At 36.7% G+C, this 18,957-nt stretch overlaps 1 protein-coding gene across 7 annotated transcripts in view; it reads right to left on the bottom strand.

Annotated features, from left to right (window-relative positions):
• Positions 1 to 18,957, bottom strand: part of EPM2A (EPM2A glucan phosphatase, laforin) — a 102,604-nt gene that overhangs the window by 32,359 nt on the left and 51,288 nt on the right. For 2 of the 7 annotated variants that reach the window (XM_035728682.1, XM_035728683.1), the window contains one exon: positions 14,298 to 14,350. The exons of 4 other annotated variants lie outside the window; for them this stretch is intronic. In XM_035728682.1, the coding sequence (XP_035584575.1) occupies positions 14,298 to 14,350 (53 nt within the window). Of the gene's footprint in view, positions 1 to 14,297; positions 14,351 to 16,435; positions 16,492 to 18,957 lie in introns of those variants that run through there. One more of the 7 variants, XM_035728681.1, reaches the window with a different exon arrangement.

The following is an 18,957-nucleotide window of genomic DNA, read 5'->3' as shown; positions in this document are numbered from 1 at the left end:
TTACTGGTTGAAATCAGTTCAAAAATAACAATTTTCTCTGTAATGTGGAAGCTGTTTTTAGCCAAAATATAAAACTATGTCCCTTAACATGTTACCTTTTTTGCCTTTACTGCCAGAAAACTTAAAGACAAATTTAGTGTTTGAAAGTAGTTAGACCATCTCAAATCCTGATAATTTCAATCCCATTTGATCTCATAGATGGTCTATTTCTATGCTAAACTCCTCTACTATACATGATTTCTTCTCTAAAGTCTTCTATCATAAATGATTACATTTGTAAGTAGTTGAAGAATGGTGGCGAAAACTAATCCTCCAAAATACTTGTTTCTTCTACCATAAGTCCCAGGCATTAAACATCCACATAAAAGGTAGAGAACAGCCTCTATTTGAGCCATACAGACTTGTAGCAACCTACGAGAATCCTTGAGTTTTGAGTTAGTCTGGTTCTGCAGTTATGCATGTCAATCTAAAGGTCCCACTCACATAAAACTGATTGAAGATTATAGCCACCAGCACAAATTATCTGCAATAATAAAGTTCCACTCACACCTGGAATGTGGTCACAACTTTATAAATTATAGCCCATGGCCCACATAAGTTTTATTTTATTCCATGTAGTATTTTAAATGTTAGCTGTTAATGTAGGTGGACAAATTTAGCAGACAATAACAAATGTGATTCTAGAGCAGTGATTCGCAAGCCTGGATACAATACTAGAATCTCTTGGAGACATCTTTAGAAATACTTAGGCCAGATCCTCAATTAAAACAGAATTTTGGGGGCACCTGGGTGACTCAGTCAGTTAAGTGGCTGCCTTCGGCTCAGGTCATGATCTCAGGGTGGTGGGATCGAGCCCCACAGCGCGCTCTGCACTCAGTGGGGAGTCTGCTTGAAGATTCTCTCCCCCGTCCCTCCCCAACACCTGCTCTCTCTCTCTCTCTCTCTCTCTCTGTCTCTCTAAAATAAATAAATAAATCTTTTAAAAAAAAAACAATTTCTAAGGTGGTGGGGTGCAGCTCAGCATCATTTTTTCCAAGGACCCCAAGTGATTTTGATGTGCTCGGAGTCTTGGGAACACTGATTTAGAGCCTGAGAGAGAGGTGAGAGTTGGAGATTTAAGATCTGCCTATCCTATTTTTTTTTAAAGTGGAAATAATTCCACCTTTTAAAAATCAAACATTTACCCCACTGAAATGGAACTGGCTATAAAAACCTGAATTGGAAAAAGGAAATTAGAGGTGATTACTCATTTTTAAAAGGATTTTCTGTCTTTATAAAGGATTAATTTAAGCATTTCTTCAAGTGACAAGCAGTGATTTAATTGATTTGTAAAATTATCTCAGTTATTAATTATGCTTGTGACCCTGCAAAGTCACTGGAATCTCTCTAGACCTCAATTTTCTAATGTGTAAACTGAGAGAACTAGAGTAAAGAAGCACCTTCCCAGCTCACATGGTATTTACTGCACATCGATGCCCAGATGTTACATGGAGGTGACGGTGGCCAACGGCACAGACTCTGGAGCCAGGCTGCCTATCTTTGAACCCCAGCTCCACTAATTCTGTTATACCTTGGGCAGATTATTAACCTGCCAGTGCCTCAGTTTCATCAACTATAAAACGGCATTAACAATACTCTACATCTCACAGGGAGATTAGTTGAAATAATACATGTCAGAGCATTTAGAACCGTTCCAGGCACATAGTAAGCACTATGAAAGCATTAGTTATCATTCCTATTACTCGTGGTACACCCCTGAAAAAAGTCAGGGCCTTTAGTGTATTAAGGCCTCTAAGAAGGGGAAAAATCATGTAGCATTTCAAAAATATATTTGGCCAGTTAAGGTTAGATGCTCTAGAGAGCACATTTTCAGGAAAGCCTCACTGCATGATTGTTGTGTCCCTTAAACGCTGGTACAGGGTGATCCATCTCTATGTCTTAGGGACCCAGAAAACTGGCCCATGGACCAAACCCAGCTCACCATCTGTTTGTAAATACAGTTTCAACAAACACTGCCATGCTCATTTGATAACATATTGTCTATATCTACTTTCACATTACAACAAAAGAGCTGACTACCTGCAACAGAAACCATATGACCCAGCAAGCCTAAAATACATACTGCCCAACCCTTTACAGAAAAGCCTGCCGATCCCGCCTTACGTATGTAATGTATTGGGGAGCCAATAGCTCTGCCCAGAGTAACTTAATCATCAAGACAAATCTGATTTTATGAATGGGATTTCTAGTCCATCAACCCAAAGGAAACATTCATCAATGTGGGAAGGAAAGAGAGAGCGGCTATGAGGGTGGGAGGCTCTCCATAATTGGCTGGAAAGGATAAACAGCAAGGATCACAGAAGAGCTGCTGATGGGGAACAAACAGAATGCAACTGGGAAAACAGAAGGTGACTTGAAGCCCTTCACCCTGGTTGAAGGTGCTAATGTATTACAGGCACTTTCTCCCACCATCTCCCCAAAAGTCTACATACCCTCCCCAAAATATTAGCTTTTGTTTATAATTACTACTAATAATCAAGTACAACCCTAGGGAAAAAAATGTTTTTTTAGGCTCTTTGATTCTTATAGGATAGGTATTATTATCCTAATTTTATGGATGAATAAACCAAGCCCTGCAAGGTTTAAGCAACTTCCCCATATCTAATCAACGGCTGAGCTTGTAGTCACACACCAGGTTTTTTGGTCTCAAATTTTCCATCATGCCTCAACCAAGATTTTCAGTTCTAGAACTTCTCTTAAGTGCAGAGAGATGCTATCTAAAATTCTGATGACCAGGATTTCTTAGGCAACGTGCTAGATAATTGTTTATCACTGGGCAGAGCTTTACTATTTCTACCCCTATTAATAATCTCTTGCTCTCCACAAGTTCCGCTCTTGGGTGGGGGTGAGGGACAACAGGAGATGGAAGGTCAAGGTGATATAAGACATCTGCCTACATCCTGCATAGACAGCAGCCCTGATGAAATTTATCCTACCAAGAAAAATAAAGAAGGAGATTCATTCAATATGAATAAAAACACAGGAAGCCATTAAAGAATAGACAAAAAAAACGCAGTTTGAAATGGCAGCTGCAAACCTTATCTCTTATATTCCGTTGCTTACAAAGACTAGCCAGCTTTTCTTAGCCAAATGTGAATTAGAAGAAACATAATTTAGTGTTTAGAAAATATGCCTAATTTTCCACCAAAGCTATACAATTTGCCTTGAAGTAAGGAATTCAACATCAGCTTTTTAAAATGATGGTGATTAAGTAGACTACAATATACTTCCAGTGTTCTGTTCTTTTTGTTATTTGTGGCACCCTGATGAAAAGTAATTATGCTTGGGCGAATTTTCCTCTTAGATGTAATTTGGACCACTTATCCGAGATTCTCGGAGGGGAGCTGACTTGACAGCTAAAAGAGAACACCTGTTTCTATCAATGTAAAGGAAGCTTTCCTGAGAGCCCTTACCTCTGCCTAGCAATGCATAGCCCATCTGCAGCGAGAAACAATTGAGTGATGTATTAATGAACTGCCTTCTCTATCCAGCAAACAGAATCAGGAATTAAGTGGTGGATTTTTTATATTACATAAGGAAAGGAAGAAGAATGGTCATGAATATAAAATAGCCACAACAGAAGAGGGAGTTTGGCAGGCATTGAGAGCCCTGAGTAATATCATGCTCACCCTATTGACCAACACACCTGCCACAGTAAGCCCCTCAGTTACTCAAGAGCTTTTTAAAAAATTTTCATAATTTTGGATTCTGTTATTTTATTAAATAGGTCAAAGGGATCTGTAGAAAATGTTCATGTATCTTTTATTGTTTCCAACACAAATTACAGGTGTGAAAATTCTATCCATCCTCTTCTCATTGATATTAAAAGTAGGCAGCTGGCGCGATACTTATGGTACATGAAAGGATGGTCCCATGGCTTTATTGAAACATTAAATAATTCCATTTCCTGACTAGGATCTATGAAGCTTCAAATATACTTTTACGAGGTTTTATTTGTTTTTTTTAAGGTTTTATTTATTTATTTGAGAGAGACACAGCAAGAGGGAACATAAGCAGGGGGAGTGGGAGAGGGAGAAGCAGGCTTCCTGCTGAGCAGGGAGCCTGATGCGGGGCTCGATCCCAGGACCCTGGGATCATGACTTGAGCCAAAGGCAGACACTTAACGACTGAGCCACCCAGGAGCCCCAAGGCCTTATTTGTTTCTTTTATGATCTATAAAAAGCTATAGTGCTATTATGTTGGCTTTTCCAATGTGTTTTAGCAAACATCGGAAAGCACTTTCACAAATACAGCCATTTGGCCTATCACATTCTTGAGATAAACATCAACAAGTAAAATAAGTACAGTACCAAAGATCTAAAACACAATTTAAGTGGGTCTACTGAAAATCAGTTATGGACTTCAAAAACAATTGTTTTTCTCTGCCTTTTATTTTACCATCCCTACTTGTTTACTTTGAATAGGAATCTAACTTTCTGATGGAAACTGCTGAAGAGAAACGTTGCAGTAAGTCATTTTGGTTGTTTATCTTTGTAACATATTAGGATTTTTTTTACTCTGTCAATTTTTAAGTATTTGCAAGACTGAGTACATGAACTTTTAAAAACTTTCTATTGAAAATAATATACATTAAAAATACACATAAGTGGACTGCTCAATAAATCTTTTTACAAACTGAATATAACATATAGCCAGCACCCAAATCCAGAAACAGAACTTCCACAAACCCTAGAAAACTCTCCTCTTACTCCTTTCTAATCTTTACAAGGATAGCCACTATCTTATCTTTCAGAATTAAGAGAGATAAGGAGTTTACCAGACAAACAAAAGCTAAAGGAGTTCACGACCACTAAACCAGCCCTACAAGAAATGTTAAAGGGGACTGTTTGAGCGGAAAGGAAAGACCATAAGTAAAAGTAAAGTAGGAAGCACAAAAGCAGAAAAAATAAGTATATCTATAAAAATCAGCCAAAGAATTCACTTTGTGAGTTCTTTTGATGTAAGATAAGACACCATATACCTAAAATGCAGAGGGGAGAGAAGTAAAGAATAGGTTCATACTTAAGTCACCATCAACTTAATACAGACAGAAGATGTCATATACAAACCTAAGGGTAACCACAAATCAAAACCAGTAATAGACACTCAAAAAATAAAGAGAAAGAAATACAAGTATATCACTAAAGAATGCCAGCAAACCATCAGAGAAAAGAGCAAGAAACGAAAGGATGAGAGAAGAACTACAAAAACAACCACAAAACAAGTAAGAAAATGTCAATAAATACCTACCAATAATTACTTTGAATGTGAATGGCATTTAGTCCATCCAAAGTAATGTAAATGGACTAAATGCTCCAATCAAAAGACACAAGGTGATGGAAGGGATAAAAAAACAAGACCCATCTATATGCTACGTATAAGAGATTCATTTCAGACCTAAAGGTATATGCAGAGTGAAAGTGAGGGGATGGAGAAACAATAATTATGCAAATGGATATCAAAAGAAAGCTGGAGTAGCAATACTTATATTGGATAAAATAGACTTTAAAACAAAGACTGTAACAAGAGACAAAGAAGGATGCTATATAACAATAAAGAGGACAATCCAACAAGAAGATATAACAATTATAAATATTTATGCACCCAACATGGGAACACCCAAATACATAAAAGTTAATAACAAACATAGAGGAACTAATGGATAGTAATACAATAATAGTAGGGGACTTGAACACCCCACTTACATCAACGGACAGATTATCCAAAGAGAAAATCAACAAGGAAACTAGCTTTGAATGACACACTGGACCAGATGGATTTAACAGATAAATTCAGAACATTCCACCCTAAAACAGCAGACTACACATTCTTTTCAAGTACACATAGAACATCCTCAAGAATAGATCATATATTAGTCTACAAAACAAGTCTCAACACATTCAAAAAGATCAAAGTCATACCATGCATCTTTTCTGACCACAATGCTTTGAAACTAAAATTGCCGTAATAAGAAATCTGGAAAGGGCATAAACACTTGGAGATTAAATAACATGCTACTAGACAGTGAATGGGTCAACCAAGAAATTGAAGAGGAAATTAAAAATACATGGAAACAAATGAAAATGAAAACACAACAGTCCAAAATATTTGGGATGCAGCCAAAGCAGTTCTAAGAGGGAAGTTTATAGCAATATAGGCCTACCTCAAGAAGCAAGAAAAATCTCAATCTAATCTTACACCTACAGGAGTTAGAAAAGGAAAAACACACAGAAACCAAAGCCAGCAGAAGAAAGGAAATAATAAAGATCAGAGCAGAAATAAATTATATAGGAACTCAAAAAAAATAAATAAATAAACAATAGGACATATCAATGAAACTAGAAGCTGGTTCTTTTAAAAGACCAACAGGACGCTTGGATGGCTCAGTCAGTTAAGTGTCTGCCTTCGTCTCGGGTCATGATCCCAGGGTCCTGGGATTGAGTCCTGCATCAGGCTCCTTGCTCAGCTGGGAGCCTGCTTCTCCCTCTGCCTGCCACTCCCCCTGCTTATGCTCTCGTTCTCTCTCATTGACAAATAAATAAAAATCTTAAAAAAAATCAACAAAATTAATAAACCTCTAGCTACATGCATCAAACAAAAGAGAAAAGAAAGAGACAGGAATCAAATAAACAAAATCACAAATGAAAGAGGAGAAATAACAACCAATACCACAGATATACAAAGGATTGTAAGAGATTATGAAAAATTACATGTCAATAAATTGAACAACCTAAAAGAAATGGATAAATTCCTATAAACATATAATCTACCAAACTGAAGCAGTGAGAAATAGAAAATATGAACAGACTGATTACCAGCAATGAAATTGAATCAGTGATCAAAAAACTCCCAAGAAACCAAAGTCCAGGACCAGATGGTTCATAGGCAAATTCTATCAAACTTTTCCAAAAACTAGAAGAGGAAATAAAACTACCAAATTCATTCTATGAGGCCAGCATTACCCTGATTCCAAAACCAGACAAAAACACACACACAAAAAAAAGAGAACTACAGGCCAATAGCTCTGATGAACATAGATGCAAAAATCCTCCACAAAACATTAGCAAACCAAATCCAACAATAAATTTAAAAAATCATTCATCATGATCAAATGGGATTTATTCTTGGAATACAAGGGTAGTTCCATATTCACAAATCAATCAACATGATACATTACATCAATAAGAGAAAGGATAAAAACCATATGATTGATCAAGTGATTCGAAAGGGCACTTGCACCCCAATGTTTACAGCGGCAATGTCCACAATTGCCAAAATATGGAAAGAGCCCAGATGTCGATCCACAGATGAATGGATAAAGAAGATGTGGTTCATATATACAATGGAATATTATTCGGCAATCAAAAAGAATGAAATCTTGCTATTTGCCATGATGTGGGTGGAACTAGAGGGTATTATGCTAGGCTAAATAAGTCAGTCAGAGAAAGACAAATACCATGTGATTTCACTCATATGTGGAATTTAAGAAACAAAACAGATGAACACAGGGGAAGGGAAGGAAAAGTAAAATAAGAGGAAAACAGAGAGGGAGATAAACCATAAGAGACCTTAACTACAGGAAACAAACTGAGGGCTGCTGGAGGGGAGGTAGGTGGGAGGATGGGGTAACTGGGTGAAGGGCATTATAAAGGGCACTTGAAGTAACAAGCACTGGGTATTGCATGCAACTGATGAATCACTGAATTCTACTTCTGAAATTAATAATACAGTATATGTTAATTAAATTGAATTTAAATTTTTTTAAAACCATATGATCATTTCAATAGATGCAGAGAAAGTATTTGACAAGGCACAACATCCATTCATAACAAAAACCCTCAACAGAGTTATGTTTAAAGGGAATATACCTCAACATAATAAAGGCCTTATATGGAAAACCCACAGCTAACACCATATTCAATGGCGAAAAACTGAGAGCTTTCCTCCTGAGGTCAGGAACAAGAAGACAAGGATGTCCACTCTCACCACTTTTATTCAACATAGTATTGGAAGTCCTAGACAAGAGAAAGAAATAAAAGACATCCAGATAGGTAAGAAAGAAGTAAAACTTTCACTATTTGTAGGTGACACGATACTATATATATATAGAAAACACTAAAGACCACCAAAAAACTACCAGAACTGATAAATGAATTCAGTAAGGTTGCAGGATACAAAATTCAATATACAGAAATCCACTGCATTTCTATACACCAATAATGAAGCAGCAGAAAGAGAAATTAAGAAAACAATCCCATTTACAATTGTACCAAAAATAGTAAAATTCCTAGGAATAAACTTAACCAAAGAGGTGAAAGACCTGTACTCTAAAAACTCTAAAACACGGATGAAAGAAATTGAAGAGGACACAAAGAAGCAGAAAGGCGTTCCATGCTTATGGGTTGAAAGTACAAATATTGTTAAAATGTCTATATTACCCACAGCAATCTACACATTTAAGGCAATCCCTATCAAAATACCAACAGCATTTTTCATAAAACTAGAACAAACAATCCTAAAATTTGTATGGCACCACAAGAGACCCTGAATAGCCAAAGTAATCTTGAAAAAGAAAAGCAAAGCTGAAGCATCACAATTCCAGACTTCAAATTATATTACAAAGCTGTAGTAATCAAAACAGTATGGTACTGGCACAAAAATAGACACACAGATCAATAGAACAGAATAGAAAACCCAGAAATAAACCCACAATTATATGGTCAATTAATCTTCTACAAAGGAGCCAAGGACATGTAATAGGAAAAAGAAAGTCTCTTCAAGAAAGTGTTGGGGAGACTGGACAGCTACATGCAAAAGAACGAAACTGGACCCCTTTCTTACGCCACATGCAAAAATAAACTCAAGATGGATTAAAGACTTAAATGTAAGACCTAAAACTATAAAGGTCCTAGAAGACAGCACAGGCAGTAATTTCTCCAACATTGGCCATAACATCTTTCTAGATATATCTCCTGAGGCAAGGGAAACAAAAGCAAAAATAAACTATTGAGACTACATCAAAATAAAAAGTTTCTGCACAGCAAAGGAAACAACCAACAAAATTAAAAGACAATCTACTGAATGGGAGAAGATATATGCAAATGGTATATTCAATAAAGGGTTAATATCCAAAATATATGAGGAACTTATTAAGGGGCACTTGGGTGGCTCAGTATGTTAAGTGACTGACTGTTAATTTCAGCTCAGGTCATGATCTCAGTGTCCTGGGACCAAGTCCAGCATCAGGCTCTGCGCTGAGAGTAAAGCCTGCTTAAGATTCTCTCCCTCTCCCTCTGCCCTTCCCCCTGTTCATAATCGATCTCTCTTTCTCTCTCTCTCTCTCTCAAAAAAAAAGAACTTATACAACTCAACACCAAAAACCCAAATCATCCAATTTAAAAATGGGCAGAAGACATGAACAGACATTTCTTCAAAGAAGATATACAGATGGCCAACACATGAAAAGAGGCTCAACATCACCCATCACCAGGAAAATGCAAATGAAAACCACAGTGAGATATCACCTCACACCTATAAGAATGGCTAAAGTTAAAAATAGAAAACACAAGTGTAGACAAGGATGTGGAGAAAAAGGAACCCTCTTGCACTGGTGGTGGAAATGAAAACTGGTGCAACCATTATGGAAGACAGTATGGAGTTTCCTTAAAAAGTTAAAAATAGAGCTACCCTATGATCCAGTAATTGCACTATTAGGTATTTATGCTAAGAATACGAAAGCACTAATTCAAAGGCTATATGCATCTCTATGGTTACTGTAGCACTATTTACAATAGCCAAATTAGAGGCACCTGGCTGGCTCAGTCAGTAGAGAGTGAGATTCTTGATCTCGGGGTTGTGAGTTGGAGCCACATGTTGCATGTAGAGATTACTTAAAAATAAAATCTTAAAAAAAAAAAAAAAAAAAAACAGGGGCACCTGGGTGGCTCAGTTGGTTAAGCATCTGCTTTCAGTTCAGGTTGCGACCTCAGGGTCCTGGGATTGAGCCCCACATCAGGCTCCCTGCTCAGAGGGGAGTCTGTCTGCTTCTCCCTCTCCCTCTGCCCCTCCACCTGCTTGTGCTCTCTCTCCTCTTTCTCTCAAATAAATAAATATCTTTTTAAAATATATAAATAAATAATAAACAAATAAATAAATAAAAACAACAGCCAAATTATGGAAGCAGGCCAAGTATCCATCAGTAAATGAACCTCGCCATTTGCAACAACATGAATGGATCTAGAGAATATGCTAAGTGAAATAAGCCAAAGAAAAAAAAATACCATACGATTCCACTCATATGTAGAATTTAAGAAACAAAACAAATGAACAAAGGAAAAAAAAGAGACACAAACCAAAACATAGACTCTTAAAAACAGAGAACAAAGAGATAGTGGGGAGATGGGTAAAACAGGTGAGGACGATTAAAAGTACACTTATCTTGATGAGCGCTGAGTAATATATGGAATCATGGAATCAGTGTTGTACACCTGAAACTAATATAACACTGTATGTTAATTACACTGGAATTAAATTAAAAAAAAATTTTTTTAAAGCATAGCCACTAGTTGGACTTTTAACACATAGATTAGTTTTGCCTCTTTTGGTGGGTTCATGCACTTCTATTATCTTGCTTCATCTATAAGCAGAAACAGAGGCATGGTGACATAGGGCAATCTGTATAATGCCATGCAGCTCCTGGAGAGTGAGGTCTAGACTTCTCATCTAATATTTTCCACAGGACCACCTATTATCTCTAAAAGCCTCCTGATAACCAGTCAAGAGTGAAATCCATATGAGAAGTTGAGCTTTTCTCCTAATCTCTGACCGCCTTAAACACAGGAATTAAAGGTTACTTTCCCTCAATGTCTTTATCCAAATTAGCCCTTTGATATTATTTGCACTGACCTCTAGAAGCTCATCATTTAGGAGGAAGGATTAAATGTGAGAAAAAGAAGTAAGATATATATGACATTCAGTCTTTCAGCTAATTTTCTTCCGCTCAAATCACAGCACTCAACTGCCATTGGTATTGTACTAGTTGCCATCAAAACAGAGGTAACTGTAATATGCATATAGAGAGAGAAACAGATTTATTCTATTGAATTGGCTCAAGCAACTAGAGCCTGGCAAGTCCAAAGTGTTCAGGGTAGGCCAGCAGGCTGGAGACCCAAAGAAGATCATCTTCTGGCAGAATCCCCTCTTCTGGGAAGGTCAGTCTTTTTCTATTAAGGCCTTCAACTGATGGAATAAGGCCCACCCACATCGTGGAGGGTAATAAACTTTACTCAAAGTATACAGATTTAAGCATTAATCTCATCTAAGAAGTACCTTCACAGAAACATCTAGAATAATATTTGACCAAATATCTCCGTACTGTGACCCAACCAAGCTGATACATAAGATCAATAATCACAGATGTGTAGTGTATCACATACTGCCTCTAGGAGCAAGTCTGTTGTTCTCTTAACTTGTTTAATTTATACATTGTTATTAAAATGTTCAAGCATTTAATGCCTTACCATTCCAAATGGGCAGTAAGCCCCAAGATGTCAGGGAGCTTCTGCATCTCTTTGGTCCTCCACTGTCCTGATCTCAGAACTCACTGTCTTTGTTGACCAAATGATATATTTTTAAAGTGTCAATTTTACCATTTTCTGCACAAGTCGTGCAATTCTAATACTGCATAAAAGCACAGACAAGCAGAAAATTATTTCAGGACCAGGAAACAGAAACCAAGAAATATTTAACTTTCTATGTTATTGAAAATTTTGATTGCAGGAAATACAGAAAAGGTTTTGATCTGTCATACTCAGAGTTCAACAGAAATTCCCAGTTGCCTTAAGAGCTTTATAAAGAATATCAGGTTTATTATCACCTGGCCTAGATTCCAACTCACTTCTTTATTTCTCCAGCACTGGAAGGTATGAGTGATCTGTTCTCACTGATAACACTTCCTGGTTACTCAAAGTTTAAGAATAAAGTGAAGAAGAGGATTTGGCTTATAGTTTGTTAACTAGCCACTGAGTTACTAATATTAAAACCAATTTCCACTTAGTTTGAGTCTCATATTCAATAGAATTGTTTTCTAAAGTTCCTGAAGTTTTGGGCAATCTTCCTGTTTCCAAAATCCCTTACAATACTTGTATAATGTTAGACTCTTGCCACCTATGATTGGATCTGTTTATAAGTCTATTTCCCCCTCTAGACTGTCAGCTCCTTGAGGGTAACATTCTTACTTACCTTTGTGAGTTACTTTGTCACTGCCCAAGATTGGATGGATTGTTTGGTTTATTTGGTTTGATGGCGTGCATCTACCTGTGTGTATGTGTGTGCATGGGCACAAGCAAACACACATGGATGCTAGGGTGACACTAGAGCAAATCTGGACTTTTGGAAGTCCCAGGAACCTGGTATTTCAAACAGCAATGTTTTACTGTAAAGTGAAACTAGGACTGGCCTTCCTAATGGTTTATTACCATTATATTCTATCATATCGTATGTGTTTAAATGCCTAAACATCGATTATTGTACATACTAGAAACTGTCCAAAGTAGCTAGAGAAGTACAAAACAGCTATTAATCAAAGCTACTCAGGTATAGCTGCAATGATGAAGAAAAACACAATCCAAGGAACCGCTTAGTATTTTAGACTCTGCGCTCAGTACCCAGTCATTGAAACAGGTTGCAAAAATATAGATGTAAATGAGATATAGTTCTTAACATGAAAAAACTCTCAAAATCATGACACCAATTCTCTAAAATAATACTTGAGAGGTGGAGGTCATAATTTATTTTCAAGTTTACAAAACAAAGTTACTTTAAAAATAATAATAACTTGAAATCTGAAGGACTCAAATTTGCAAGATATATGCTACTTGATGAAGATGTTGCTTGTTAGGCTCTAGCTCCCCCTAAATCTTTAAAAGAGAATTTCTTCAGGGATTGGCATAGGTAAAAATCTTTGGGTTGGTATGTCTATTGAGATGGTTCTGTTGAAACCAAAACACTACTTTAAAAAGAAAAAAAAAGGAAAAGAACAGAACATCGGCATTTACTAATTCAAAAAAAATTTTTTTTTAAGATTTTATTTATTTATTTGTCAGAGAGAGAGAGAGCACAAGCAGGGGGAGCTGCAGGCAGAGGGAGAGGGAGAAGCAGGCTCCCTGCTGAGCAAGAAGCCTGATGTGGAGCTCGATTCCAGGACCCTGGGATCATGACCTGAGCCGAAGGCAGACGCTTAACTGACTAAGCCACCCAGGCGTCCCCAAAAATTGTTTTTTAAGTTAAGTTACAAATATATAAATTTATCTCATTAAAACTAGCTATATCATAAAGCAGAAAACCAGCTTAGTTCTTAGTGTTGGGAAGATGTTTTTAAGAGTTGCTACTGCTAGGGGCACCTGGGTGGCTCAGTCGTTAAGCGTCTGCCTTCGGCTCAGGTCATGATCCCCGGGTCCTGGGATCGAGCCCCGCATCAGGCTCCCTGCTCCACAGGAAGCCTGCTTCTCCCTCTCCCACTCCCCCTGCTTGTGTTCCCTCTCTCACTGTCTTTCTCTCTGTCAAATAAATAAAATAAAATCTTAAAAAAAAATAAAATAAAAAAGAGTGGCTACTGCTAGGTATCTTTAGGTTTTTGAGCCAAAAATGCAGTCTGAGGATACAGGTAAGACCTATTTTTCCTGCAATAATTGAAAAGGAAATGTTCAGAGCAAATCCAGAAATCTACTAATATGCAAAAGGGTAGGGAAGTTATCAGTTAAGATGTTAGTTTCAAAAGTCTATGATGATGATAAAAATGCAGCCACAGAAGCCACAATAAATTCTGCTACAGAAATCTCAGAAAGTATGACTAATTTGGCCATGTTCACGTGGCCAAATATGCTTTTAAAGAAGCATCTATAGTAAACATAGGAGTCTTCTTCCTCGTCCCCTAATTTTCATTTCTGATAATTAGTACTTACTTTCACTATGGTTTATCATAATAAGACAGCATAATACTTGGACAGTAGTCCTTAAAACCAAAAGTCCTGTGTTTGAATCCCAGTTCTGCAACTCAGTGGCTACATTAATGTGGTTAATGCATTTAACTTCTCTATGGTTTAGGGTCCTCAACATTAAAATGTGGATATTAATACCCATATTATAAAGTGTTAGAAGAATAAGATGAATTAGTGCAAGTAGTTACCAATATAATAGAAGATAGTAGGTGCTCAGTAAAATTTTATTTACTTACTTACTTGCAATGTTGGTGTTTTCTACTGTTTTCAAGTGTTTTCCTGCTACTCATGAACTAAGAAAAATACATAAGGAATGTGATCAGCACGGGATACACAACTAATGAATCGTTGAACATTACATCAAAAACTAATGATGTACTATATGCTGGCCAACTGAACATAATAAAAATAAATAAATAAATAAATAAATAAATAAATAAATAAATAAATAAATGAAATGAAATGAAATAAAAATCTTCTCTGAAAAAAAAAGACTAAATATCAGCATCTTTGAGTTCCATCTATGGTATCAATTTTGAACATTTAAAAGTAAATTTATTTCCAGGAAAAATGGCAGCATGGACACAGGCTTACAAAACCTGCCTCCCAAAAAAAACTAACCCAAAGTCAACAGAGTGAAGAATATATCACCAGTGCAACAAATAGAAGAGCCCAACCTTATACTACTAACCTCAGGAAATGGTCAAAATGTAAAACCACCAAACCAAGTCAAAAGAATCAGCATATTACTTTATCTCATGTAAGCCTGGCAACAGTCTATCAAAGTAAGTTTTATTATTATCATTATCTTACAAATGATGCACAACAGTTAAGTAAGGCACCCAAAGTCCTACTGCTAGGAAGTGGCCAAGCTGGAATTCAAACCATGGCAGCCCAACTCAGAGCACATGTTTTTAATGATCACATTATATAAGCAGAAATTAACTTTAAAATATAGTGAAAAAAACCGACCCACACATTATAGGCACATCCGTACCTTGGATTCATACTAGCTGACCAGATACTAGTCTAAAGCAAAAAGGCTACCTGCAACCCCTACTGATTGGTGGTGATGAGCCTTCTGATAGCCCGTGGTCCTGGCCGGATCGGCTCAAGATATTAGCTGGACTGGGTCCTACAGAGTGGATGTGCCACTTAGGACCACCCCAGGTTCTACAATATGCTAGAAGATCTCATAGGACTCAGCATATAGTGTACTCACAGCTGAGATTTATTGCAATGAAAGGATACAAAGCAAAATCAGCAAAGGGAAAAAGTGCATGGGAGAAGTTTGACAAACCAGGTACAAGATTCTAAGAGTCCCCTCCCAGGATGTGCTTAATTCCTCTAGCAACAAGTTGTGACAATAAATAAGAAGTGTCATCTACCAGGGTAGCTTATTAGAGACACTGCCAATGGTCTTTACTGGGGGCTGCTAAGTAGGCACTCCCTACATAGAATGTACCAAAATTCTGGACTCCCAGAAAGCAGGTATAAACACATTCTTTGCATCTTTTAGGCACAGTGAGCCACCATTTTTCTTTAGGGAAAGTTTTCAATCAGTCCAGGGTACCATCACTAGCCAAATTCCACAGAACACCAGAAGGGCCAACCTTGCAAGCAGGCTTTTCTAAGAACAGGCAATCTCAGGCCTACTCTACTTTTTTTCTGCACAGTGAACATGAAACACTTAACCACCTTGATCTGAGTTTCCCTTTCTGACCCTGTAACACTGCCCCTATAACACTCTACAATTCTTTACTTATAATTTTCGTATAATTTAGGTTTCTTCACCTTTCTCTATGCCCACCGGCCCACTCTATCCACTGAAATTTGTACTCATCATAATTAAGTTCTTTCTGAAAAAGATCCCCTCTGAATTCCAACAACACAAGGGCAGACTCTGGCACTCTCGAGAATCAAAGAGGGAAGAAGGCATTGTGCCTGATGGTGGCCAAGCTAGAACTTTGTAGCAATTCAGTTGTTTTCCCCTCCACCCCACCCTCTGGCACCACACAGGACCTATCTATGAGTTCCCAAAGTTTGGGTAAGCTCCTAGATGGCAAATAATAATGATCTATTAAAGTTCATGAAGTTCATCATTCAATCTACACATATAACCATCAGTTATGTGGAAGGCATTGTGTTAAAACCAGTGAATAAATGTGAAGCCGAATTCAGACATATCCTGAACTGAAGGAGTATACTGTCTTCTTGTTAGGATGCATTCTTAAATAACTTTCCAGTAAGATAAGAAGCAATCAAAAAAAAAAAAAACAACACTGATCAATAAGCATACATAACCAAAGGGTAGGGAATACAAGCAAGGCTGGGAAGACAATAATGGATGAAATAGACAAGGTCTCCACACTCTTTACCAGAGAAGGATCTGTGGGAGGTGGCATCAGAGAAAGGACATGGCCAATACCAGGATATGTCCGTACGATGACATAAGGTCAACCTGATGGAAAATAGTTGACATGGTTACAGTGCTGTTACCAAAGGAGCCATATGAAGCTGGATGGGACAATTTCCTGATCCAGTGTGATTATTTATGTTCTTATTCACAAAATGCCATGCACAATATTTGATGTCTCAAAAAAAAAAAAAATCCCTGCTCTACAAGGCTCTTTTACATTCCTTTGAAAGCCTGGCAGCATGAAATTTGCCCAGTTTTGTAGATAAAAATGGACACAATTTAATATTGCACCGATAGGGGTAAAATATTCTCTTGAGTCTTAGGTTTGTTACCTTATTTATTAGGAAATGCCAGAAATTTATTCTGCGTCTACTAATTAAATAAGGCAGGATTCATTTTAGAGAATGTCTGTAATAGGTTTAGAATCAACAATAAAATTTGATGAATGATAAATTACAATAAACAAAAGAATATGCTCCATTTTTTTAATTTGAGAAATTGAATTATTTTGATTCTATTTTTCCAGGCATGTGCTGTAGGTTTTTTTGTTGTTTGTTTGTTTTTTATGGAAGCTATACTTCCTATCTGACAGGATTTATTTTCATCATTAGGATATATTTCGTTTTTCTTTCTGACCTTTGCTTTTTCTCATTTACATTCTTCTCTCTTACTTTTCTCCTATTTGCTCCTTCTTTATGCTAGCTTCTCTTAAACACTTGATCCATAATCGGGGATCTGCGTTCCAAAATAAGTGGCATTTTTGTAAGAATTTGTTTGGTCAGTTGGATTCTGAGGCTGCTATGGAGGAGGTTTTTATTAGAAGTTGAAGAACATGAAGCAGCCTTTTGTTAAGATTTTTAAGTTCATTTTAAGGACCAATATCATGCCGTAATCAAAAGACTGTCATTTCACTCTTAAAACATCTGAAGATTTACAATCTCCATGCCCGTCTGCTGAACTCAGACATATGGGCACACAGGTAATGTACCTCACTGGACTGCCCTTCAACTTTCTCCAAAATTGTAATGCCAAATTCCCACCGGCTTAGTATGTCCTAAAACTGTGTTTGTTTCCTCAAATGTTTGCTTCATTTCCTTAATTTTTCTCAGTACCCTAGCTACTTTCATGTACTCTCTGTATTTACTATTTTGATTTTCCAAAAACAAACAAGTCTATTTGCATTAGCAAGAAAGCAGCCCAAGACAAACATCTTTAAGTAAGTTGAAGAAATTAGTCAACAAGATGAACTACTTTAAGCCAAAGTTCGATAGTAAATACTGTCTGCATCTATCCAAGCATGCAGTCATATTTTACCCCCTCTTTATTTTGCATTTTATTTATAGATATGTTCCATTAAGTGACTGACCCATTCTTCACTCTATAGCATTTTAAAATTTTACAGCCTTATTATTTTTCATGAAGATCTGTAGTTTGGATTCACTATTTACCACAAAATAGATGACTTTTGCTCCTAAACTTATTTCTCCTTAATACAATTACTAGAACTCTGAGATAGTTTCAGACAGAGTTAGTTGTTTCTTACTTTTCTTTCTAAAAGAAGAAATCCCAGCAGATGCCTTTCCTATTCTTTTCATTTAAAATACAAATAAAAGATCTCATTTCAATCTTATTCTATAATGGCACAGTTCACTGAATTCCAAATGAAAGTTACGTTGTTTCCATTAAAACTCAATTCATAATTAAGCAATAAAAAATTTACTCTGGGATGACACAGGCATTATAAGGTTACTTCAAAAACCTAAATATGTAGAAAAATCTATTTTGTAATGGCTTTCTAAATTCAAAATCCAGAAGTGGTTTTAATTTTTTATGAAATTAATGTTAACCATTAATCTTGTCAATAGATTGAGGCCTTAATATAATTTTTTAATCTCAACTTTCCTACTATATTTAGAAATACTTTCTAAATATTTTCTAGACATTTCTAGGTTTAGATACTTTTCCCTATCAAGCTCCAGAAAGATTTTTCAGACTGTTATCATAGAGGAAAAAATTATTTTTCCTACTACCCTTCTAGGTTCTCTGGCTGGGGCTCTGTAAATTAGGCTGACAAAAGGCAGATTCACAAGAGAAAAGCATACAAACATATTTATATTAAATACATAACTTTATATATTTAATATAATATTTAATATGGTCTTCATGACATGAAAGCCTTCAACAGGAAATGAGGACCTAAAGAAGAGATTATACCTGAGCATTTTTATACTCGGTTTGATGAAGACTGAAAAGTTGTAGGAAAATGTGATAGGGCAAAAGGATATGAGCTCAAGGCGGTAACTGGGAGAAACTTAGCAAGGCCTGTGCATTTGGAGTCCTCTCGGTCTTTAGAGATACAGATGCTCCTTTCCTCCGGGTGTAAGGAAGTCACCTCTCACACAGGGGGTCTTACTATCTACTTGGGAGGAAGATCAGAAAATCCTTTCTGTACATGCTGTTTCTCAAATTCTTTCAGCTAAA

The sequence above is a fragment of the Zalophus californianus genome, chromosome 7, assembly GCF_009762305.2.
Source record: "Zalophus californianus isolate mZalCal1 chromosome 7, mZalCal1.pri.v2, whole genome shotgun sequence".
Lineage (NCBI taxonomy): Eukaryota > Metazoa > Chordata > Mammalia > Carnivora > Otariidae > Zalophus > Zalophus californianus.
The sequence above is the reverse complement of the archived record's forward strand: the minus strand, read 5'-3'. Positions and strand labels throughout refer to the sequence as shown.